We start from the raw sequence: 26,514 nt of genomic DNA, 5'->3' as shown, positions 1-26,514 counted from the left end.
GAATAGTGGAAGGAAACCCTTGGTACCCTGCGACGCGATACTGGCAATACCGAACGATGTGGCCTGCTTCCACACATTGAAAGCACAGGGGCCTATGGTCAGGGGTACACCAGATGTCAGTCTTGTGAAGTGGTGGCTGCCTAGGCGTCGAATTTCTCTGTAGTACCAAGGTGCTATCGGCGGATGTGTCTGGTAGTACTGATGTGGTGTCGGCACGTTCGCTGGCTGTCGGCGGACTATGTCTGCATTGCTTGCCCTGAGAGTGCTCATGTTCGACTCAGGAAGCGAGAGCGCTTGCCTGATCTCCTAGCATACAACTTCTGTTACTGAGGTGATCGCGCAGTCATTCGGTTTGGTGACGAGCTTCTTGACCTCTTCTTGTACGATTTCTCGTATTAGTTGGCGCAAGGATCCTTCATCGGGTGTTGTTGCTGTGGTCGTGGCTGCCACGCCGATCGGTGCACGGTGGGTTGGGCGGTCATACTGGCGATAACGTAGATGCAGTGCGCGTTTGATAGATGTCGCCTTCTTGGAGAAATCATCAATACTTGTAGGCGGGTTTCGTACGAGACCAGTGAAGAGCTGCTCCTTGCCGCCCCGCTTGAAGTGGCTAACCTTTTTGGCTTCGGGCATATTAGGATCTGCTCGACAAAATAGCTGCGCCATGTCCTAAACAAACATCGTAACGGATTCATTTGGTTTCTGAATACGTGGCTCGAAGAGACGCTGTGCGATTTTTCGTCTTTCAGTGCTCGCGAACGTGTAGAGGAACTTCTGCCGGAACTCGTCCCAAGACGACCACACGCGATTCGTGAACCATGTTTGGGCTCCGTCTTGAAGCGGAAATTAAACGTAGCCCAATTTCTGTGTGGTGTTCCACCGGTTAACATTCGCTGTGTGCTCGAATTCCTCGAGCCAGTCATGTGCCTCCTCATGCGTTTCCGTGGAAGTCAACTGGAAGTCAAGGGTTCAAAACAGTTACCTGTGTCGTGTTCGGACTGGACATATTGGGCCCAGTGCTTCTAGGCGCCGTTATGCTTTCTGGCACGGTCACGCTTTCTGGCAATGGACCAAACTCCGGGCTGAGGCCTAACAGGTGGCGGCTGCTACGGTGAACGGGGGTGTCGATGCGCGGAAGCCTGTCTTGACTAGATGCGGGGCTGTTGTCAGGCGTCCCGAACATGTACCCAGCTCCTCCACCAGCGTCACAATGCAGGAACAGAAGCAGTCGAATACAGGAAACTCACTTTAATTGTACCAGAACAATGACAAACTGATCGGAAGATAACTTCGTCTTTTTTCTCTCGCTTCGCGTGTTCTTCGTTGTTCTCTTGGTGCTGCATATTCAATGTGGCAATGTAGATAAAAAATAGATTATAGGCACTAATACAGATGAAGCTTTTGATGACGAAATAAATACATTTAGAGCGTATTGATCGGTCTATGTGATTGGCTGCGTACTTGGGCTCTCACAACTGGTTGGTTAAGTTGACGAGCACTAAAATTCACATGGCAGCAGAAGAGCATGTGGAAAATCTAAATGACTGCTCATTTCATGAAAATCACGACATGCCTTTTATGTACGCCATGACATAGGTGATAGGGTCAACGAGCTACAGCGGCCGTATGGTGAACTTAGTACTAAAATTGATGCAGTATGATACGAGCATGAGGAAAATACACATGAACGGTCATAACATGAAAACGTTGTCATGCATGTCCTGTAGGCTATGTCATACAGGACCTGGTAATGAAGGTCTTATGGCCACTTTATGATGTTTACCAAAACCGACATGGCAATATAGGAGCGTATGTTTAACATGAATGACTGATCATAACACGAAAATATTTTGATGGGACAATTGCACCATGACAAACATGCACAGCCATAGTGTTCTAACGGTCATTTAATTAGCTCAATGTACACTAAAATTGACAGGAAATGAAAACAGCGTAAGATGACAAAAATGACTGGTAAAAACGCCAAGAAGATGTCACGCATGTCGTGTACGTCATGTGACCAGATCATGAAGCTGTAATGGCGATTTAATGAACTTGATGAGTACCGAAATTTACATGACACAAGAAAAATTATGAATAACATGAATAGGTAGTTTTAACAATGAGACCTTGTCATGCCTGTCATGTAGGCCATGATATACATCACCCGGTCATGGAGCCCTGTGATTGACCTAATGCAGATTTGCTTACTATGGCTAATCCACACTGCTTTGTGGCCATACTCTATCATCTGACTAGACAAGCTGAACATACATAAATTGGCTTGTTCTGGATTACATTAGTCTGGATCAGCCTAATCTGGCTTAATATCGTCTAGATTATTGTGGCTTATTCTCTATTATGTTATTGTGGTCATGCTCAGAGTGAATAAATGAAACCACAATTATTTCACTTTGTTCACACCGAGGGCGCTGCGGTGGACAGGTACAGGGCAGAGTGAGGGGGAAGAGTAGCCTTCGTTTTATGAATGGACGTCATAGAGGCAGCTAAGTGGGGGTTGCTTAAATGGCTTAAACCTTGTGGCTGTCGCAAAGCCGGTCGCCGACCAGTGGCGCGGCTTGGTCCTGGAGAAACAAGATTAGTGCTCGCCAGAATCAGATGGTGCCATCTGGGGGCGAAGGCTCCGGGCAGGCTTATGTCCGGAGAGAAGGCCAGGGTTCCCGTTTTCTTTTGGTCAGGGCACAAAGCCTAGGTGGGTTGTACACAGTGCACTCCCAACACAAGTGGTTGAGCTCAGCCCGGGACGTACTCAGTAATCAAATTGTTCTAAGCAGTTTACAACCACTAATAAGCAACTTGGTCGAGATGAATTCAGAATATTTTAATCTGGCTTAATACGGATAGACTTGAGATCATGTTCCGGCATCCAGGAGGCTGGACAATCTCAACTCACTCCGAATTCACTTGCTCTTGATTAGCTTATTGTGGATTAGCCTAATCAGGCTTAATCTTCATTTTACTATTGCGGTCTTACTCAGTCATCCAACCGGCTAGGTAATCTGAACTCAATCAAAATAGATTTATTTAGCATTACCTCAAATCACACTTGATTATTCCGCTTTCTTTCCGGGCTTGCCTAACGTGGCCATGCTCAGGCACCCAGCAGATAAGACAAAATGTCACTCCGAATTCGATCGTTGTGACTAGCTTGTAGATGATCAGTCCAATCTGGCTAAACCCACACTGTTTTGTGCACATACTTTATCATGCAACTGACTAGACAAACTGAATATACTCAAAATGACTGCTTCAGGATCAAATCAGTCTGGATTAGCTTAATCCGTGGTAGAGTATTCCAGCTTATTGGTTATTGTCTTACTTTGGTCATACTCAGTCAACAGATAAGCAATTTCAACTTACTGATAAGAAACTCTGGGTGCTTTGCAGGATGACCCGAGCTTCTCGGGCCGACGAGTTTGTTCCGAGCTCGCTCTACGACCACCGTAGCATGAAGACAGTGCGCAGCACGTGATAGCAGCGTTAATAAAAATGGCTACAGCAACGCGCGTGGCATCGGAAAGGCACGTGGAACGTTCGTGGTGGTTATCAAAGTAACACCTCGTTGAACACGTTAGCGCCGCCACTCAGTCAACATTTTAAAAGTGCAGCGAGATCTGCGTGATTGTCGCGCTATCTTTTCGCCAACTCAACACGCCCCTCCCACAGACGTGTTCCTGGGTGTATGTTCTCTGGCGGACAGGTTATTTCGTTGCACCTGCAGTATGACAATTTCCACCCTCAAAGGCAGCAAGGGCGCACACGCAGCACTCTCGCGCTGCTCATTTCCCCTCTATGAAGTATTGCAGATGAATAAAAAATTAAGTGGTCACCAGGGTCACTCGCATCATGGCGGCAACGCGGCTGTGATTGTATATGTCGTGAGCGTGGTGAAATGTAATACAAGACATCGTAGCCACAGGGTGATATCACTCTTACTTATGCGTGAGTGTGCGCATAGTCTGTGTGAATAAGCTAATAGAATAATTGGGCCGCTCGACCTGAGTACTGCTCCTCGGCGATAGCAAACGTGGTGGGCGAAGCGCATCTTCGCCGCAGACATCTTTCAATCAGTGTGATTGACGCGTGAACCTAGATACGAACTCGTTCGTTCAGAGAAGACCCCAGTTAAACTTGTTACTGTTATGGTGCCGGGACGCTATGCATGATCGGCTGAGTTTCGCCCCACTTCGTGAAACTCGGAATCTTCTTGAGCTCTGGTGACACCCCGTTATGAATGAGCCAACAGTACGAAAAAGTCAAATCTACCCCTCACCATGCCGCATTTCATTGGTTACGATAAAACCAGTCATCGTGTGAAGGGCGGTCGACTAAGTTGGACGGTGTTTTCAGACCAAAGGCATCTTCTTTCATTTTTTTTGTCGTTCCACGGAGTGCAGAATTACACACATGCAATAAAAGGGTCAGAAACTTTTCGTGATGATGTTTTCAGAGAGATGGGGCGTTTAAATGTATTTTGAAGCTTTTAATGCCTGCACTAAGTCTGTTTCAAAATAATCAGCACTGTGGCCTCTTAGATCATACTGGCCGAGCATCTTAGAACATCGTGACCACAGCTAAACCCGAGGCCATGTGTAATTCGTCATGGTCAGTCTGTACATTCTAGGGTGCTGCCCAGCCGGTGCGCATCGTCTTTGGCCATCATCGCGTGCTAGAACGCTAGCAAGTGCGTCCAGCTATTTAGTTATTACGGTAGTGGCGAAGTTCCTAAAGCCATGGGTCTGACCCACGTAGCCCGTGGTTCGTGACCACTTAGTTCATTGACTCAATCAGCAGGTGCTGACAGACAGACGAACGGGCGGACGATTCACGGTTTACCAATAAAAACTTCCGAAGCGTCACCGCACTCATCGTCATTCCCTCCGTGGATATACTATCATTTTTTGGCTGGACGGTAAACTTGGCTAGTTAGGCCAGGACATGCTATGACCAAGTAATTACGCCAATTCATAGTAAGGCCAACGTAATACGCCAAATCTTAATAAGACCGTGATAATGAAGCCATGTAGAGCAAAGACCGGGATAACTAAAGCATGCTAGTTGATGAGCTAACTCACATACGCTAATTAACGCGGCGATAATGATGACCACGCTAAATACAATCATGCTGATTACCCCTTATCTTACATAACTAAGTAGTGCCCTGCTAACCAGAATTACGTTTATTAGCTCCATACTAATCATGGCCTTCCTTGTTGCGCCCGAAATAATTGAATTTTAATTAAAACCTTATTAATTAGAACAAGACAGGTCAAAGTAGTGGTTATGAGATTTCAGTCAGTTATCACAGCAAAAATAACGACAGAGTTCATGCGGTCTTCACATTGAAGCCGACCACGACCAATTTGAAAAGCCGCAAGAAGCTAGGTGATCACAGGCTCCTCTATGGCTCCAGCCTTGCACAGGTAGTGTAAGCTCACCAAATTATTATATTTGCAAAGAAGCTGCCGCTGAGCGTTCACCACACCAAATGCTTGACAGTCACACCAACACCATCATAGTCACGAGTTGAGCTTGGGCCTTCTCAGAATAAACAAGTTTGTATCCGAGTGCACGCGTAGATCAGTTTGATTGACAGGCACCTGCGATGAAGATCAGGTATGCCCACCACGTTTGCTCTTGGCGAGGAGGAGTACTCCCGTCGAGCGGCATAAATAATGTATCATCTTTACAGCGCAGACTATTCACACGTGCACGCAGAAGTAAAAGTGATATCACCACCCGGCTATGGTGTCTTGCATTAAATTTCACCGCGCTCACGACGTCTCCAATAGCGAGCAATAGCTAAGCGGCTCAGCGGGTCCAGCAGACGAGGGGAGAAAGCAGCGGTAGGGTGGCATTCTAGCCACCCTATCAGCGGAGCGCAAGACGAAAAAAAAGAGTAATAGCTGAGCGTCGCCTCTCTCGTTTCAGCGGATCGCATTGCTGCACCATCTGTTGAACAACGTTGAAGTTACTCTCGATAAATGGATGGATGGATGTGGCTGTACCCTTTAGATCGAGCGGCGGCTAACGCCACCTAGCCGTAATACTTAGTGAACTAACCATTACATTTATCTTTTTTTTCCCTTTAAATAATGAAGTTGAGGATTCGTACTTCGCAGTGAAGGGTTTAATTTTCACTCGTGCCTTGACTTTAGCCACCAATCAGATAACCTCCTTCTAGTTGAGCCTACCCGCTTAAAGTCTATTTTGCCCTCGCTGTCCCTAAATCCCAGTGCTTTGAAAAACTCTGCGCCGTAATCCTGAACTATAGGGTGAAGCCCTTTACAGAACATTATCAAGTGTTCGGCAGTTTCTTCTTCCTCTCCACACGCACTGCATACTGTGTCTACCCCTTCGTATTTGGCCCGATATGTCTTGGTTCGCAGTACTCCCGTCTTGGCCTCAAACAGTAGAGAACTACCCCGAGTATTATTATAGATCCTTTCCTTGGCAATCGCCTGCTTAAAACTTCGATAGATCTCTAGTGCGGACTTCTTAATCATGCCCATTCTCCACATGTCAGTCTCCGTTTCCTTCACTTTCTTCTTAACCGATAGTTGTTTTTGGTTTGGCCACCTGCTATTTTCTAAGTATTTACCAGTCAACTTCCTGGTTCGCTTCCTCTATTTTGTATCGATATTCTTCATGTACAAGTAGCTGAAAACCTTCCTAGCCCAACGCTCTTCCCCCATTTCTCTCAATCGCTTATCAAATTTTAACTTGCTGCTAGCTTCCCTGCCCTCAAATGATGTTCATCCCATATCACCTTGTACTCCCTGATTTGGTGTATTCCTATGAGCTCCTAAAGCAGGCCTACCTAGTCCACGTTGCTTAATTTCTAATCTTGCTTGAACTTCTGATCTCATGCACAAGACCGCATTGCCGAACGTCAGCCCAGGAACCATGACCCCTTTCCATATTCCTCTCACAACATCATACCTATTGTAATTCAACAGTGCCCTATTTTTCATGACTGCCGCATTCCTGTTACCCTTAGTCGTCACGTATATTTCGTGTTCCCTCAGATACTCGGTCCCATTGCTTATCCATACGCCCAGATATTTGTATTTATCTGTTATCTCTAGCGTGACCTCCTGTATTCTAAGCTCACTAACTTCGTTGTCATTGAAAATCATGACTGCTGATTTTTTCTTACTGAATCTAAAATCTAACACATCTCCCTCATTACCGCAGATGTCCATCAATCTCTGTAAATCTTCCTTGTTGTTGGCCATTAGCACTATATCATCTGCGTACATTAATGCTGGTGGTGCCTGATCAATAAGGTTTCCTTGTTTGACTAAAGAGAGGTTGAAGCCCAGTCCTCTTCCCTCTAATTTTGCCTCTAATCCTTGTAGGTACATCATGAATAATAAGGGTGACAGGGGGCACCTCTGCCTAAGCCCTCGTTTTACCTCTGCAGGCTTGGATACCTGTTTTTCACACTTTATAACTACTTTGTTACCTTTATAGATACCCTTTAAAAGGTTTGTGACTGCATGTTCCACGCCTAGTGTGTCCAGTATTCCCCACAATTCCTCTTGAACCACGCTATCGTACGCTCCCTTGATATCCAAAAATGCTAGCCACAGGGGCCTGTGTTCCTTTTCTGCTATTTCGATGCACTGCGTCAGTGAGAACAGATTGTCTTCCAACCTCCTCTGTTTCCGAAACCCATTCTGTAGTTCCCCCAGCACCCCCTCATCCTCTATCCACGACTGCAGTCTTTCCTTTATAATCTGCATCGCCAGCCTGAAGACCACTGATGTCACTGTTATAGGACGGTAGTTGTTTATGTCAGCTTTGTCCCCCTTTCCTTTATAGATCATGCTCATCCTGCTAAGTTTCCATCCATCGGGAACTTCACCATCGATTATTATTGTGCTCACTGCCTCTCTCAAAGCCTGCTTAGACTTCGGACCTAATGTCTTTATCAGCCTAATTGGAATGCCATCTGGGCCTATTGATGTACTACTAGGAACCCTTTTCTCAGCCCTTTCCCACTCTTGTTGTGAAAACGGAGCCATTGCACCACTTGATTCGTCCTTGTCCATTGTGGTGCATAAAGTACTTCTTTGTTGAAATTTTTCTGTCACCCTTGTTTTTATATATTCAATAGCTTCGTCCCCTTCTAGCCTATCACCTTGGGCTGTAGTTATAAAACTCTGCTCTAGGCTCGTCTCATTTCTTAGGGAGTTTAAATGGTTCCAAAATTTCGCAGCTGTCTTTCTATCTTTTTTATGTACTTCTGCCAGCCACTGAGCTTTCTTCCTTCTAATCTTTTCATTGATCAGAAGGAATGCATCCCTTCTACAGCTTAGAAAGGTTGCCCATTGTCTTTCAACATCATCTGTCGGTTCACCCCGCTGTTTAGCATGTCTATGTTCCCTAGAGGCTTCCTGACGTTTTGCTATGGCTCTCTTAATTTCCTCATCCCACCAACTTTTGGGTTTGTGTCTTCTTTTCCGGGGTGATATGCCACGCGTCTTAGCAAGCTCTAGCTCAAACAGTCTAATTAGATTCGTGTATGTCCACACTGTCTTATTATCCTCCGTGATTACTTTCTCAATATGTTTAGTGGCTATTTCAATTTGCCTTTCTGGATAAAAATTTTCCTGTAGTTGCTCATCTTGTCTCCTTCCCACTTTCACTGCTCTTCCAAAACTTAGCTTGATACGTTTGTGATCGCTACCCAGACTTCTGGAGCCACCTTCATCTATGTGCATTCCCCTGAGCTTATCATACATCCTATGTGACATCAGTGCATAATCTATCGCCGACTGAAGCCTTTCTACATCCCATGTTATTTGCCCTTCACAGTTCTCGGTACTGTTGCAAATGATCAAATCAAGCCTTTCACACATATCCATGATCATTTTGCCTGTCGGGTCGGTATACCCATCTATATCTTCTATGTGCGCATTCATGTCTCCTAGTATAATTATGTCGCACTCTCTTCCTAACTCCTGAATGTCCTTTGATATACACTCTACCATTGCCTGGTTTTCCTCTCTGGCCTTTGCTCCCGTCCACAAGTACACGAAACCAAGAAGTGTCATTTGACCTGCCACTTCCCCTTTTAGCCATAAATGTTCCTTGCACTCCTGCTTGACCCTTTGCCAGTCTGTACTTTTATGAATGAATGCCCCAATACCACCCCCCTTTCTGCTGCCTTCTGTTCTATTACAATATTCCCACGCGTAGTCCGGATTGTTCGGAGGTTGTTCCATGTCCCTGAGATGTGTTTCTACAAAACCGTATACCATCGGCCTCTCTTCCCTTAGCTGTTCCTCTATCTCTTCCCACTTCAGCCTGTTTCTACCACCCTGCATGTTAATATACCCTATGTCTGAATTGGCTCGGCGCTCGTGGCTACGTCTATTTATGCCCCGCACTCTACCTATCTTAGTTATTGGTGCCACTTTGGAATCGTCTCTGTCCATACAACCTGTCGAAGAGTCTCCCTGGTTGTTTTCCCCGTTATTAGCTATCCTGCACCCCGAAGGGCTCGCTTGCCCCCCAAAAAAACTACTGCGCGTCCTGCTAAGCGCCAACCCACCTCATGACCTAGTCGCCCATCGAAGTGAATTCTGTCTCGTTGAAAACCACCCCACCTATGCACCTCTCTTTATTTCCACCACCTCAAAGCCTTTCTCTCGACTCATCCGCCATATCTCTTGGTTTGCGTTGACAACCGCTCTTTGCAGGTTGCTATCACGCACCGGTACGCATCGTGCATATCACTACCTGTACCTTAGGAGAAGTGGCGCGCATGTCATCGACGCCTTTCGCCAGTGTGGCTGCTAGTCCTGCTGCATCTTCATTTAGGACATCGTTTAAACCGCCTGAAATTATCACGAGGTTTCGTCTATCAGCTGTAGTTTTGAGTTTCGCGCTCGCTTGCCTCATGACTGCTTCCAGCTTGCGTCCTGGGAACGCCCCTACTACAACCCTCTTGTCACCTCTTACCCTCTCTTTGATGGCTTCTGTGCATCGATTTAAATTCGAGTCCCCGGCAATTATCACATGCTGTGACTTTTCAGCTGGAGCGTCCTGCACCTGGGGGCTACTTGCACCTGTGACGCCGGCTGCTTTGTTCCCTCCCAGCCCCACCACTACCTCGCTGAAGCTGGGCCTTGCGACAGTTGAACCGACTAAACCTGTTTTTTCCAAACTTGCTAGCTTTTCCTTCTCCACCGTTCTGGTTGCCGGTTTCCTACTGTTCTCTCGGTAGGTCGCTTCTTTGTTCAGCTTCGCTAGCACTTCCTCGGCGGACTTCAGTGTTTCTCCCATTGCCCTCGTTTTCTCTTGCTCTGTCGCCAACGCAGACTCAAGCTCGGCGATTCTCATCAGCAGTTCACTCTGGGCAACGATCATTTTCTCCATTTTTTCCTCGACCTCACATTGCCTACACTTCGCGTCAGCCTCTTCTCCATCTGCTTCTACGCTTGGGTCCACTTTCAAACCCACTCCACATCCTGAACACTTTACAGTCTTTTTAACTATGCCTTTGTGACACCAATTGTCCCTATACTCGATAATTACTAAATTCGAGCCCTGCACTACGAGAAAAAAAAGAAAGTTTAAGCTCTACTACAAAAATTTGCGTTTTCAATGTACGCGCACCTCCCCCACGGGGTGGCAAAAAAAACAGCAACCAAAAAAAAAATTTCAAACACACACACCCACACTAACTAATAAATACCTGGTGACTGGCCCCCGAAAAAGCCGTACCATAAAATAAGTGCTACGAATATTTCAACCGCTGCCTTATAATTATAAAGACAAACTCAAAAGGTGCGAAAACACTTATCTGCGCAGTCGATCCGGAGCGCTCAAAAAACACGTCCATCCACCTTGACAGCCTGAACTGAACTCAGCAGAGTCTTCGCTGCGTCACCTGCCGAATGAAGTTGAATTTACTGCGAAAAGAATATTACGAAAGGAATTTTTATTACGTAGCGGGCGTTAGGCGGACATAAATTTTCGTTTTTTTGCATGACTTGATTTTCGCAGTGGTTTGAATGCATGACGAACTGTTCTACGTTGGAATAAAAAAGTCGGCGCGGAAAGGTTGCAGGTGAAGCCAAGCCAAGCAATCGAGTGGGTGTGTTTTTAGCGGAACCGTTGTTGCAGTGTTTTGCAATTCGTTGCTAATGGCGCTATGCCGCGAAGCGTATTGCAAGACCCTTTGCTTCTCTCTCAACTCAAATGGTCGGAGATAGAAGATCTAGTAGCACTAGAGGTGCAAGGGGAGGCTCTCCGTGAACCACTTTCCTCCCGTGGCCTGCTCAAGATTGACGCTATGAACAACGGCATGTTCTGAACTTGTTTTCGTTTTGAGAAAGAGGACATAGTGAAGGTACGAGTAGCTTTGCGCAATACAGAAACGGTTATTACTGCTCAGAGTGTGCCGATCCCAGGAGATGAACTCTCTGCATTACTCTTCGACGGCTAACCTATCCGAACCGACTTAAAGACCTCGAGAACTTCTTCGGCCGACACAGGTCGACAATATCGTCCCTGACGATAGAGGTCTTGAGGCACATCGATGAGAATTTTTCCACTTGCTGGACGATGTGAATCATCACAGCTGGCTGATTATTGACACGCTGGAGAATTTCTCGAAGGTAAGGAGCAATGACAGTAGAATGGAAGCTGCATTTGTGCAAATTGGAGATTGTGGTATACCTGTTGACTTTTCTGCGTTTGTTTTTCCGGCCATTTATGCTAAGGGAGCCCCACTTACCAACTTCTGGGGCTGCATTGATGGCACTGCGCGTGCTATATGCCAACCAACTAGGCAGCAGCAGCTGTATTTCAGCAGGCACAAAAGATTTCATGCCCTGAAGTACCAATCCATAATGTGCCTAAATGGCATCATTTGTCAGTTGGATGGATGTTATCCGGGAGCAAGCACGATGCTGGTGAGTAAAGGGTAGTTCATATGCCTGGTGCTGACTTACAGCTCAGTCAAACTCACATTAGATCATTGTTACCTAGGTTGGAGCACACCAGGTTGAGTGGCATTCACTTAATCCAAGAAAGGTACCTCAGACATGCATATAAAATCTCACAGCGCAATTCGACTGCAGCTTAAATTAGTCACTATAAAGTGACCAAAGCACAAAACCATCATGAATTTTGCCTTAGTGTGGTATTCATGTCGAAAATAAGAAATACTATAGCCAGCCTCAGGAATTTAGCTGAACTAAGTAAGGCTAGAGTAGGCTATTCAAGAAGACGTGGCAAGGAAAAGGTTGCGCTGACGCGTGAACTTTGTCTGAAATTAACACCTTTATTATACTTTTGCGTCTCTCATTAAGTGCTATATATATATATGCTGTCATTGATTGTAGTTTGTTTTCCCTCTGCTTCGAATGACTTACCACTGTATTGAAATAGCATGCCTTAGGTTCACTTATGTGTGAACAATGCTGTTTTCTGTATTCTTTGGTGTTGCCATAATGGACTTCTCTGTTTTAAATTTTATATATAGCTTTACTACTTCCTCCCTGTTGAACATCGATCTTGCAAGAATAAAAAAATAAATTTTGTAAAATAAGCAAACGCCTGCTAGGGCATCTCGCCTATTCTGCTGCTACTTTTATAATCTCTACCACACCTGCACCCAATGTTTGATCAGCAGGCGTAGTGGTGCTAACGCAGTATCTCATTTCAATTTTTTCAGGTAACTTTGGCAACAGCCAGATGTACACTAAACTGGAAAAGCTGGTGCAGGGACACCACTACTGTCTTTAAGGGGACCCTGCTTACCTATTGCGGCCACTTCTGTTAAAACCTTACGACGGTGCATCTTTGACACCGGAGCATTGTGCGTTTAACAAGGCAATGAGCAGCGTGAGGCGGGCCGTGGAATGGGGCTTCGGAAAAATGGGTCGACTCTTTGCCTTTGTAGATTTCGGAAAAAACCAAAAGATCTTCCACCAGAATGTTGCAAGGATATACAAAGCGAGTGCATTGCTGGCAAACTGCCATACTTGCCTGTATGGTGCACAGGTGACGCAATACTTTGATCTGCAACCATCATCCTTGAAAGTGTACTTGAATGCCCGTTAACTTTTGGGACAGCTTTCAATGGGACACTGGGGAATCCTTTTGCGTATTAAAAGAATAAAGTGTGCAACAAATCACTTTTTTATTATTCAACTGCTTCCAGACATTTTTATTTTTAGGTCTGTTACTTCTTGGCTGAGTTTATCGAACATCTCTTCCACGTGCTTCACAAAGTCCAGGCGTTCCTGCTGGCGACTTGTAACCTCAAGTTCATGCTTTTTTTTCGGCAAGTGCCAGCTTGCGCTCCTCCAGAGCTAGTCGTCTCTCTTCAATGTCCAATTTTCTGTTTTCAACGGCAAGTTTCCTTTGCCGGATCTCAAATTCATGCGTTTGATGCATAGTCAACAATTGTAAGCCCATGCTTTGCAGGCCTCTGATTCCTGCAAATTTTGCAAAATGAGGCCATTCAGTAAGTCAGTTCACATACGCATATCACATGTCATAGAAAGCTAATTTGATGGACTCGTAACACAAACGTATCAGCCTTCAACTCTATGCTATCGCACATCATTTAGTGATAATCTATTTTGTGCTTCAGCAGGGTGATCCCCGAAGATTGATAACATCGCAGCAGTTGCTAGGATCTTGACATTTCGTGTAACGACAAAAGAAAAACTGTTCAGTTACCGCTATTTACAAGTGTTCAATGTAAAGAGAGGGTCAAAGTTTCCAGTTGTCGTATGCTAACCTCATCCAAAACTCCCACTTAGGCGTGGTAAAGAAAGCCATCATTCTTTTCACCTTGCTTGTAGTACCTTGCTTCTAGCAGTGAATGTAAAGTGTTGGGCTAGTTGGTCTTGCATATAGTGAAACCAGGAAGCCCAATGTTCTTGACTCAATGTTCATTTTAAATGTGATGTTCACATGCTACCAGTGTTCTAGCAATGAATGTAAAGTATTGGGCTAGTTGGTCTTGCATATAGTGAAACCAGGGAGTCCAATGTTCTAGACTCTACAGAAACATCATGTTGCCTATTTGTACTGCACCTTGTGGCAATATTGTACCATGTTACGACGTGAATAAGGAGTCCTTCAAAATTTACCTCTACTCGCCGTTACAGGAACTCGTTGCTTAGCTGCAGGCGGTGGTTGTGGCTGCCGCTGCTCTTCTTGCTGCTGCTGCTGGTGTTGTTGCTGCTGCTGGTGCTGCTGTTGTTGTTGCTGCTGGTGGTGGTGTTGCTATTCCTCCTCCTCCTCATTGCACGGCTCTCCAGAGAGTTCAACAGTAGCAGGACTGCGCGGGGTGGTCATTGAGAGCAGGAGTTGTGCAGCATGTCCTGATTGTAATGCATAATAGAAAACAGGGAGGTGTCACATAATAGCCCACTAGCACATTCCATTACAACTCTGGCACATTGGGAACCCCCAGTAGAGATTAACTTTCTTGTATTACAATAACACATAGCCATCCAAATCGCTAACTAATGTAATGAATGAATATTGTGGGCTCACATGCGAATCGCACTTTGAAAGTTTACTTTGCATGTTCTAGGTAATGTTAAATAGTAAAACAAACTATTACAGACTTACTTTTACTCAAAACCACAAATGAACAATGCACACTGTCGTTATGCAAGTCCATGGATTGACAACTTCATTAATGTGTTAGGTTGATACATGATAATGCACCTGCTTCTCGGGATCACTGCATACTATTGATTTTCATTGCTCTCACTATGCGAATCAATAGAGTTGGCAGGCAGGGCAGAAAAAGTGCAACATTTTTTTTCAATGGTTGCAACTATGCAAGCACGTTATAGAATGCGAGATACCTGAAGTGTCGCAAGATATTGCGTACACATGTCTATGATCGTAGAACCAATATATCGATTTCAGAGATATGAGGCTTTACTGCTACACTCACCTTGTTCTCCATCTGCACGAACTTGTTCTGGCAGCGTCGCCAGACAGGACGCAGCTGCGTGACTTCTTTTGCGGCCAGAGCTGTTTGAACTTCTAGGTGCTATTCTGAGGACATAATTTATAGACCTTGTATATTCCGACAGGTCCTGCAGTATCTGCTCTTTTTTGGCGTATTGTTCCTCCGTTCCCGACCTGCAAAGCGAAATGCGAGTATGTTACAGGAGGCTTGCTTTACTCTAAAACAAGTCTCTGAATACCCGCTCACGCTAGCGGCACGGCGATGGCTCTCAAAAAGGATGCCGAATCGGGACGAATACATTGCTGTCGAAGCTTAGGGAAATGAATCTAAAGTGAGTGTAAGCATCAATTCGGAACTTACAAGCTACAGAGCGCACGGCGGCCACTTGATAGATTCGACGTGAACGACCAGAGTTTCCTTTTGACAGTGCGACTATGTTTGTCGGAGGCGCGAACGGCTTTGAGCCTCGCCGGCGTTGCCGTGCACGTTGGACAGCTCTCGCGCGGGATTAAATGCTATCTGCGCGGACAATACATGAAAATTGGTTCTTACCTTCTTAATTTCCTACTGTCTTCTTGCCTCCAGTAACCAATTAAAAGATCTACACGATCTTTTAGACTTCTGAGAGTAGTCTCCCGGCCGAGCACAGGTTTTAAGCTGCCAATCATACGGATCCACAGTAAATTGTCACCAAAGAGCTTCACCGCTGACACTTCCCTCAAAACTGCCAGGTCATCTTCAGCAGTAAAACCCCGCCGGGGCCTCTTCGCCAGCAGCTGAGCCTGCGCAGCGCTTGCAAGCGCCGCCGAAGGCATGCCGCCGCCGCTTGTGTTGGGGGCTGCCATTTTGAACACGCTCGTCCGCTGCGCCCGCTTCGCTGAGGAGACAAAATGAGCGGGTGAGCGACTCTCTCCGCAAAGACGCTGGCTGCCCCGGCGTGCCGCGCATGCGCAGCTGGCATCTCCGCTGCTCCGCTGGACCCGCTGAGCCGCTTAGCTCTTACTCTCTAAAATGACAGCCACGCTGCCACCATGATGCGAGCGGCCTTGGGGACCACTTGTTCTTAGAATTGATCTGCGTTACTTAATGGAAGCAAAACAAACAGCACGAATGTGCTGCGTGTGGAGCCTTCCTGCCTTCGAGAGTGGAAATTTCTATGCTGCAGGTGAAATGAAAGAACCTGTGTGAAAGAGGGCATACGCTGACGATCACGCCTCTGGGAGGCACGTCTTGAGTTGGCAAAAAAAGAAAAGCGCTACAATCTCGCTGACGTCGCTGCAGTGTTAAAAATGTTGACTGAGTGGCGGCGCTGACGTGTTCACACACGGTGTTTCTTTGCTAGCCGCCGCAAATGTCCCACATCCCTTTCCTATGCCACGTGCGTTCCAGTAGCCATATTTATCAATGCTATCACGCGATCGGCACCTCGTCTACTTAATGCCATGGTCGCCACAGTGCGAGTTTGGAGCAAACTCGATGGCGGTGGTGGAAGGACGCCCCACTTACATTTTTATTCTGCCCTTTGCAGGACGCAAAGCACAAATGTTGTGCCGGCTTCAAGGGTTTTTGCCCGCACTTACGTCACGAATAGTTTGTTCATCTCGGCCGTGCTCGCGGCGCGCGTGATGGTCAAGTTGACCCAGCTCACGCGGGCGGTGATGGAAGGGCACCCCCCCCCCCCTTGCATTTTTATTCTATCCGTTGCAGGTTTGTGGGCGACTCCGCTTACCTGACCGCATGGTGTTGATAAGCGTCGTTACCTAGTGCTTTTCGACGCAACAATAAATGTGTGTTTTTAATACTCATCCAAGACGCAACGCTAAAGTGCTGTGCCAGCTTCAAGGATTCTTGCCGGCACTCACGTCACAAATAGATTTTTTTCGTCTTGGCTGTGCTCGCTGCGCTTGTGACGGTCATCTGACCCAGCTCACACGGGCGGTGACGGTGGTAGTAAAAGGACGCCCCCCCCCCCCCCCCTACATCTTTATTCTACCTTTTGCAGGTTGCAAACTCGGGTTAATTGCTAACAAAACTTGTCTTACCATGTATTTTGTGCCACCAGCACTTCCGTTGCCGCCGTGTTACTTCTTATGGTGTCAAGTGCTGTGGCGTTTTCATACTCTTTTGCGCTGCGTGTATACTTGGTGGGCGAATGATGATGCAGTGCCGGTCCTGCAACGACTCCCTTCTCGCAGATGGCCGCTGCATGAAGTGCTCTGAATGTGAGTACGACTACCATCTCGGAGATTGTTCCGGCTGCAGTGAAGTCTCCTATAGAAGTAAAGGCGACAGTGGGCGTAGGACGGGGCGATGTGTGATATGCAGGGTGCCAAAAGCTTCTGCAGCGAAAGGACAGACGATAGATACCGACTTTCCAGTCGCCTTGGCAGAGATAGCTCGTAAGTTACACACGCTTAGCAGCTTGCCACAGCAGGTCGACAACGTAAAAGCCTCAATCCAACTACTGTCTCAAAAATACGATGATATATACTGAGTCTTCAAACTGCCCAGAAAAAAAAACTAGCTTGAAGAAGAAAGTAACCAAGCTTGAACAGAATTCAAAGTCAAGTGAAATTCAGCAACTTGGTGCCTTTATAAATGACCTTGAATGGCGCAGCAGGAGGCCTAACGTTGAAGTGCCTAGAATACCAGTCACCAATAGCGAAAATCTCACCAGAAAGCTAAATAATGTAGCAAAGTCCGTTAACTCGTCACAGCTGGTACCTACTGATGTAGAGGTGGTACATAGGTTGCCTTAGCGGCAAGGCAAAGTACCTGGAATTATCGTCCAATTTCTACAGCTCTCCCCGCGAAACATGCATAAAAAACGCAAAGTCCTACGTAACATTAATCCTAATGTTTCAATCTAAAACATGACCCGGCAAAACCAGAAATTGCTGCGCGACGTGAAAGAATAAACAGGTGCAAATGATTGTTGCTTCGCATGCCATGCGAACTGGAAAATCTTTGTTCGAATGAATGAGAACGAGCCTGCAGGTGTCACGCGATCTACGACTGACCTTGATCAACTGTCCAGCACTTGAAATTTTATAGCAAACGTTTCTTCTTATGCGAGTTGTTTTTCATGGATCGAGTAAATTTCTCGGACTTGGATGCCATCATGCAAAGTCACGGTTCGAATCGCTATAGTTGTATACATTGCAGCCTGAGATCTGGTAAAAATAAGATGAACTTGATTGCTTTTTCGGTGGAACAGAATGTAGATTTGGTGTTGTCATATTTTGAGAAACGTGCTTTGCTTCAGAAGATGATGTGTATAGCTTTCCCGGTTACAAACCTTTTTACATAAACCGTCGAGATAGACGTGGGGGAGGCGTTTTAATGCTGATATAAGAATCATTCAACTTTGAGCTTCTTTCGGAATTCCGTTGTACTAATCAGCACTATTACATTGTCGTAGTTAAATGGAACAATATGATATTTTACGTCTGCTGCAGGCCCCCATCGGGAAATTATCTGCTCTTTTTATCATATTTAGATTCTTTGCTAGAATTTAGCAGTAACATTTAGCAGATAGTTCTTGGAGGGGACCTGAATATAAATGTGCTTACCCAGAAAAAGGTGGAATTAGAAATATAATCTCTCTTAAACATTCATCTCGGTCAGAATAATATAACATCAACAACGGCAACGTGTAAATTGCATTAGACTTGTTCATGACTAGTTTTGATGTGCCTTCTGTAAAACCATGTGTTTTGGTTTATGCCATTAGTGACCACTTACCTGTGTTTTCTTCATTGCTACTGCAGTTGAGTAACAAACATGTACATCAAGCGCTCTCTTATCGGCGCATAAACTCTAACATTTTGTCTGCGTTTCGAGAACGTATTGTCAGGGTCACATAGAATAATGTGCACAAAGAAAAAAAGTACAAATGAGGCTTTTGACAAGTTTATGCAAATATTTAGGGAAATGTATTCCGCATCTTCTCCGATGCAAACTTTTAAACAGACAAAAAGATGTCGTTATCTGTGGATATATAGGCGCTTGCTCAAGCTTATAAAAAAGAGGAAGAGGTTATACAGCTTATTTAACCCAACTAAACCACCGGAAGCATTAAAAACATTCAAAGAATAAAGAAACTACGTCACAAAACAGTAAGAGATGCTAAAAAGCTCTATCATTTTAATCTGTTAAACTCGACTGCAAGGCGCTCTGATTAAATTTGGAGGACACACGCTTCGATAACTGGAACGCGCTTGAAAGAACTATGACAGTGCTAACATAAGCAATTGAATAAAAGGGGTTGGTCTTGCTAACGCGTTTATGGACTTTTTTGTCCCTTGGTCAGGCATCTGATGGTATTGACGTCTCGTACAGTCGAGTGCATAATTTTAGAGACCACGTGAGCGCATGCCGAAGCGCATCGCTTCGCCTTCTGGCGCCTTCTGACGGCTCTGTCCGGAAGCGCATACTGCGCACGCTCGTCCCATATCACCCGGCAGCCTGCCCTTTCGCTCGTTTCAACCGCGCGCATCTCGAAACGATGCGAATGGCGCAAGGTGCCACTTCTGCAGTCGCTGTGCAAGCACAGGTACTCCCGAGCAATAATATAGCAGCGAAAATGCCTCTAATGTAATAGCTAGCTCGAGTGCGCCATGCAATACGCTTTCTTCCTTGATGCAGCCCGGAAAATATGCAGTTTCTCAGCTTTTCTCAAACGCAGTTGCGTGATATGCTCATCTTGCAGTGATAAATTTTGTGCTCTGTGTCGGAGACGTTATGGCGGCTCCATTTCTTGGTGCGAATATCGGGGTGCACGTTAAAGAACCGCAGGTGGTCTAAATTTCCGGAGCCCTCCACTACGGCGTCTCTCATAATCATATGGCGGTTTTGGGACGTTAAACCCCACATATCAATCATGGTGTGAATATCGCGCGTGCAGTGGTATGCAGCAAACCCCTGAATATCGCACATCCAGAATGAATTGCCAGGAAACGCGATGAATAAACAGTTTATTCTTATGGGCGAGAAAAAAAGAAAACGATAGCTATAACTGCTATCCAGGAAAGATACCCCCAAATATAAAAAGACTCGAAAGTGAAAGCCTATGACATCTCTAGCACGTCTTAATCCGCATTATATCACGCTTACCTCTCCTAATCTACTATAATGCGTCTAATTAATGGGTTGACTTCAATCGGGGTTTATGGTCCTAGTAGTAGAAGACGACACATGAATATCTGAAATTCGAATCCTAGAAACTCTTGGGTCAAGGCTCGACTCCTACCAATAATAAGTGCGGGTTCTCGACGTGACAGAACCACGATATAGAGAGAGAAATAAATTTTATTATATAGATATGACATAGAGCTCCACCAAAGTAACGTCTTGGGAATGTTTGCTCATTCGGGGATCTTTAACATCCACTCAGTATACTAGTTTCAATATCTATCCTCTATCGAAATACGGCATGCGGGACTAGACTTTTGGGTCAGCAGCCGAGCATCGAAACCACTGCACCACCGCAGCGGCCTCAATAAAGGATTGATCCTTAATAAACCGAGTTTGCTTTCACCTTTCTTCCTCGGCTCTTTTCTGCAGCTTTTGTACGCTTGGTGGTTTCATGCATATTAATAGACACATGATATTTGGACCGAGTATTACTACAAGCGCTAGTTCGGTGAATGAAAGCGCAAAAGGCAGCACTGCTGGCTGAGATTATTGATTGCCTAACTCGACATTCAAAATGTGATCACGCCGCGGATCGCCTAGGAGTAACATGCACTATGTGCAGCACGCCGAAACCCGCAAATGTTGTGCTGTCGTCACATTTGCGCTCGACTTTTCTCATTGTGTTCACAGCGACTACAGAAGTGACACTTTGCACCGTCCGCATCGTTTCTAGATGCGCGCGGTTGAAACGAGCGAAAGGGCAGGCTGCCGGGTGATATGGGACGAGCGTGCGCAGTACGCGCTCCCGGACAAAGCCGTGCAGCCACCAAAAGGCGCAGCGACGCGCCTCGGCACGCGCTCCCGTGGTCTCTAAAATTATGCACTGAACTGTACAGAAGCCCATCTGATTCTCTGTCATTCTCTTTAAGGAAGGTTACAACGCAAGAGGTTATTGCTTCATTCTTATCAGTAAGTAATATCAGAGCCGCTGATGGATTTAGTATTCAAATAGCGCCGGTGAAATTTATCAGACATAAATGCATCTTGCCTAGAGTACATTTTTAATCTTTGTTTGACAAGAGGCGTTTTTCCTCGAAGCATGCCGACTGTAAAGGTCAATATTAAAAAAGGCGAAAAGAAACATTTTTCAAATTACCGCCCTGTATCACTGCTACCTGTTTCTCTCAAAAGGTTTGGAGAAAGTTGTATTGGAACGGTTTCGTTCGTTCAATGACGACTTTATTATCATAAGTCCTGTACAATTCGGTTTTACAAATGACAGGTAAACTGAATTAGTCTTTTTACTTGTCCCTCGTTATAGGCGTTGTTTTTTATGTGAATCATGTCATACCAACTCGCCCAAGCAACCACGTTAGCAACTGAATTATCCCTATGACCCAAAAATAGTTTATATTGCAAAAGTTTGAGGAAAAGAAAATGTTTCTTGGTATTTCTCACAATTTTTCAAAGGCGTTTGACCCTATAAGTCATAATTTCTTGGTTGAAAAACTTGATGACTATGATATCTGAGGCGTAACTCTTTTTCTACTTACACCCTACCTTAAACTCAAATTCACTTCGTAGATATAGCATTCAGGGTTCAAATCCGTAACAGGCATCCCGCAGGAGAGCATATTAGGTCTATACCTCTTTATGTTTTACATCAATGACATGGTTAATGTTGACCCATCGGCAAAGTGCCTACTTTATGCAGAAGATACAAGCATGTTTTTTGAGGGTGACTCAGGTTCTGAAATGTGAAATCGAGCCAATAAGACGCTTGCAAGTATGCAGAAGTGGGCGACGAGCAATTATCTTAAAATATTGTAAGAAAAAGAGAACCTGTAATGTTTTATCTGCAGAAAAAACAATCTTAATTAACCCTTTTAAATTAAACATTACTTCAATAGAAATTCTGTCGTCTTTCAAGTCACTTGGCGTATATTTCTCTAAAACCATGTCATGGGATTTCCGAGTGAATTACTTAGTAAATTATCTAGAGCAATAGATGCTGCGCATCCCAATGAGTTATTTTCCAACATCCCATTAACCAAATATACATAAATACATAAAAAAATGTTTATTTGTTTCAATACGGAATTCTAGTCTGGGGGACCACTGCAGTCAAAAATTTTCAGTGACTCGAGGTACTACAAAAAAAGCGATACGCCTTGTTCCCAGGGTTCTGTATTTTTGGCATACTGCTCCTTTGTTCACAAAGCTTAGCACCATAAAAATTGAATCTTTGTACTCATATAGGGTTGATTGATATGTGGGGTTTAACGTCCCAAAACCACTATATGATTATGAGAGACGCCGTAGTGGAGGGCTCCGGAAATTTAGACCACCTGGGGTTCTTTAACGTGCACCCAAATCTGAGCACACGGGCCTACAACATTTCCGCCTCCATCGGAAATGCAGCCGCCGCAGCCGGGATTCGAACCCGCACCCTGCGGGTCTGCAGCCGAGTACCTTAGCCACTAGACCACCGCGGCAGGGCTGTACACATATAGGCTTTGTCGCATGCATAGACTGGGCAGAATTAGCCCCGCCGCAGTGGTCTAGTGGCTAAGGTACTCGGCTGCTGACCCGCAGGTCGCGGGTTCGATTCCCGGCTGCGGCGGCTGCATTTCCGATGGAGGCGGAAATGTTGTAGGCCCGTGTGCTCAGATTTTGGCGCACGTTAAAGAACCCCAGATGGTCAAAATTTCCGGAGCCCTCCACTACGGCGTCTCTCATAATCATATAGTGGTTTTGGGACGTTAAACCCCACAAATCAATCAAATCAGACTGGGCAGAATTAAGAATGATGACTCTTTATTACAACTAGGATCCTTACAGTAACATAATTACTTTTTATAAATTTTATCATATAGAACCTTGGATCGTCTACATAAACACAACTGTATAGGGTGACGAAATGCTACAGTTTTGTTTACCGACTATTTTAAAACGGTTACACAAAAAAAAACGCACTGTGTCGCTGAAAAGCCCACGTGACATATTCGTATGATTGCCTGTGTTGCCATAGGTTCACCCGTTGTTTTCTTTTTGTTTAATGCGAAGCATTTCTGAGCAAACTTTGGCTTTGTTGAGCATATCTATCTATCTATCTATCTATCTATCTATCTATCTATCTATCTATCTATCTATCTATCTATCTATCTATCTATCTATCTATCTATCTATCTATCTATCTATCTATCTATCTATCTATCTATCTATCTATCTATCTATCTATCTATCTATCTATCTATCTATCTATCTATCTATCTATCTATCTATCTATCTATCTATCTGTCTGTCTGTCTGTCTGTCTGTCTGTCTGTCTGTCTGTCTGTCTGTCTGTCTGTCTGTCTGTCTGTCTGTCTGTCTGTCTGTCTGTCTGTCTGTCTGTCTGTCTGTATATATATATATATATATATATATATATGGCCGCTTATGTTTGGGTGATCTCGTGTTCCCCCCCTTAACTTGGCGTGAACCAAAGTTATCATGGGAGGGTAAGATGGTTTGACGAATATGATGTGCTGGTCAAGACATAAATAACGTCGCAATTGCGTCGCGTACGTCGTCAAACACTTTCCACCAGACAGTGGCACATACTTACGGATGGGTACATGCCGCTGGTATGCGGGTATGTGCCACAGGCGATTGAAACTTGGTATCTACTCAGAAACTACGAAAACACACATGGGAAGTTTCAACGCGCGAGCATTATGAAATACCCAACATCGAAAGCGTCGACCCGATGAATGCAAAGAATAAATGTCAGAGTCCCAGCTGGAATCAAACCCTAGCATTCTGCGTGGCAATGAAGCATTTTACCAAAGAGCTACGCCAGGTCTCGGGACTAATCTTCGTGAAACGTCAGTAGTGGTTGCAGTGCTACCTACCCAATTTTACAAACACTACATATGTACTTCTTTAATGCAGCCGTCATGTCAGATTAACGTCAATTGTAGTTAGTTGCCTTGCGCTGAAGTTAATTTATGTAGCAGTGTCCAGGGCCAGCACTCTTACGAGCATGAGCGCTTCATATCAGCTTCTGGTTTTTTAGTGTCACTTCACGGCGTGTCACTCAGTAAAAAATTTCAACACGGTCACTTTCCTTCCGCATGCTTCGCATAACGTGGATTCTCTGGTGCTTGTGATCTGCCGAACTTTTTTCTGTTTTCATCACTACGGGTATTTCTTAAAGGTTGATACATACACTTGTTAATTATTGCTTATCGTGTTTGCCTACTGTTTCTGCTGCTCTGGTCATGCATTAGGTATAGGGCATGCGTTGAACTGTTTTGAGCGCTCAGTGTGTGAGGTTGCCAGGTTCTCCTCAAGCTGCTCAGGGCAGCTTTTTTGACTGGTCTCCTAGCAACCTTGTTGTGCAATAAACCTAATAAATATTTGTTAATAAATTACTCCTGCATAGCACCACCAATGTGACTGTCAGGCATTTGATGTGATGAACGCTAAGCGGCAGCTTCTTTGCATATAAAATATGGAGGTTTCGATTAACGTTAGCAGGCGTTCAGGGCGTTGCTTCGGTTGTGGGCGCCGCCCCGCCATGGTGGTCTAGTGGCGAAGGTACTCGGCTGCTGGCCCGCAGATAGCGGGTTGAAATCCCGGCTGCGGCGGCTGCATTTCCGATGGAGGCGGAAATGTTGTAGGCCCGTGTGCTCAGAATTGGGTGCACGTTAAAGAACCCCAGTTGGTCAAAATTTCCGGAGCCCTCCACTACGGCGTCTTTCATAATCATATGGTGGTTTTGGGACGTTAAACCCCACATATCAATCATCAGTTGTGAGCGACATATGAGTTTTAGAATAGCGTTTGCTCCCCCTAAGGACAAGTCTAGGGACTTTTGCCCCGACCGCTAACACACTGCACGGAAGCTACTTACAACACTTTGCGGGCTTCGCGGGCCACGATCGCCACACTCATGTGTCTTAATTTCTATGGGCGGGCCGCAGGCGCGAATGGCGGCTCGAGTTACGATGCATGCGCAGTAGCAGTGACCAGAAGCGCTCCCTGTGCACTATTCTAAACCTCCCAAATATTTTGGCGGCTTACACTAGTTGTGCAAGGCTGGAGCCATAGTAATAAGGGCTGCAGCGTGAGCACGAAGGTGCTAGAAGAAACAGACGAAAGGGGAGGCACGGAAGGCAAAGAGGACAACATGAGCGCTGAGCGCGAGCACGAAGGTGCTAGAAGAAACAGACGAAAGGCGAGGCACGGAAGGCAAAGAGGACAACACGAGCGCTGACTACCAACTGAATTTTATTATTCGCAGCACACATGATAATATATACTACAGGCAACCTTTTAACAGCAAACGTGAGCAACGTGACATATTCTGGGGAATGGTCTGATAAAAAGAAGGTACAATGATAAAATGGCTAACCCTTATCTAAAAGCGCGAACTCTTTGTCATGCAAGGCCACTGAAGGTTGGCTCACGCATCCGTCACTATGTTTTCTAATAAAATACGCTTCAGCTATTTCACGAGTTAACTTGTCCATGTGGCGTGCCAGCACACTCCCGCCCGGAAATCGAGGCTGGCACCCGCAGCTTTTGCAGTGCAAAACAAGGTTTGAAATAATTCCTTTACATATATCATTCACATGTTCTCCTAACCTTTTATTGATGCACCGCCCAGTTTGGCCTATATAACAACGACCGCACGTTAAAGTAAGCATGTAAACAACACCAACTGTGCAATCTACGAATTCATTTATGTGTTTTACGGCGCATGTCCAACTTTTTTTTGGTGACTCCACTAAGTCGCTCATCCGTCATTCTGCAAATCTCGCTTACTTTGCACGGGGCTGATAAAACTACATCTACACCATATCTCGAGCCTACCTTCTTCAAACCATAAGATATATTGTGGAAGTATGGGATGACTGCAACTCTTTTTCGCTCTTTATTTCCTCCTGCCTTTTCTTGTTTTTGTTTGATTTTTTGCAACAAAGCTTCGCACAGTGAAGAAATCACAGATTTTGGGAATCCCGCTGACAGAAGTCTGTTAATTTGCATTGTTACACTATCAGTCATTTTGTGTAGGCATGACTTAGATAAGCCAGCACTAACTGCCGACGAAACAATAGCTCTCTTGACCAGTTTTGTGCGGCAGGAGGCAAAGTTTAACAAGGGTTTAACACTTCGCGGTTGGTATTCCCAGCATACGTGATTTGGAAACAATGTAATATTAATATCTAAGTACCTCAGTGATGCCTGTTGGGGAACTTCGCAAGTGAAGTCTAGCCCACCTCCATTTGTTTTAAAAGCACTCAATACAAGTTCAGCCGGGTTTTTCCTGTTAGTTACGGAAGGCAGCCGAAAAATTAAATAGTCGTCCACATATCTGAAAGCGGTTTGCGCCAAATTCACAAGTT

General features: G+C 45.2%; 2 protein-coding genes across 3 annotated transcripts in view; one reads left to right on the top strand and one right to left on the bottom strand.

Moving 5' to 3' along the window:
* Nucleotides 1-26,514, top strand: part of LOC119160767 (organic cation transporter protein) — a 718,234-nt gene that overhangs the window by 115,858 nt on the left and 575,862 nt on the right. The gene's annotated exons all lie outside the window — the stretch shown is intronic.
* Nucleotides 13,450-16,105, bottom strand: LOC119160768 (uncharacterized). Of its 2 annotated transcripts, none has more exons than XR_005108320.2 (4): nucleotides 15,536-16,105; nucleotides 14,966-15,156; nucleotides 14,145-14,378; nucleotides 13,450-13,481 (listed from the first exon to the last, which is right to left on the bottom strand). XR_005108320.2 is itself a non-coding variant. In XM_037412999.2 (4 exons), the coding sequence occupies exons 1-3, from the start codon at nucleotides 15,826-15,828 to the stop codon at nucleotides 14,157-14,159; spliced, it is 663 nt and encodes a 220-aa protein (XP_037268896.1). In that variant the 5' UTR covers nucleotides 15,829-16,105; the 3' UTR covers nucleotides 13,450-13,481; nucleotides 14,145-14,156. The 2 variants fall into 2 exon arrangements, 1 of the variants encoding a protein (XP_037268896.1); XM_037412999.2 differs by having other exon boundaries at nucleotides 14,145-14,335.

The sequence above is a fragment of the Rhipicephalus microplus genome, chromosome X (assembly GCF_043290135.1).
Source record: "Rhipicephalus microplus isolate Deutch F79 chromosome X, USDA_Rmic, whole genome shotgun sequence".
Classification (NCBI taxonomy): Eukaryota; Metazoa; Arthropoda; class Arachnida; order Ixodida; family Ixodidae; genus Rhipicephalus; species Rhipicephalus microplus.
The sequence above is the reverse complement of the archived record's forward strand: the minus strand, read 5'-3'. Positions and strand labels throughout refer to the sequence as shown.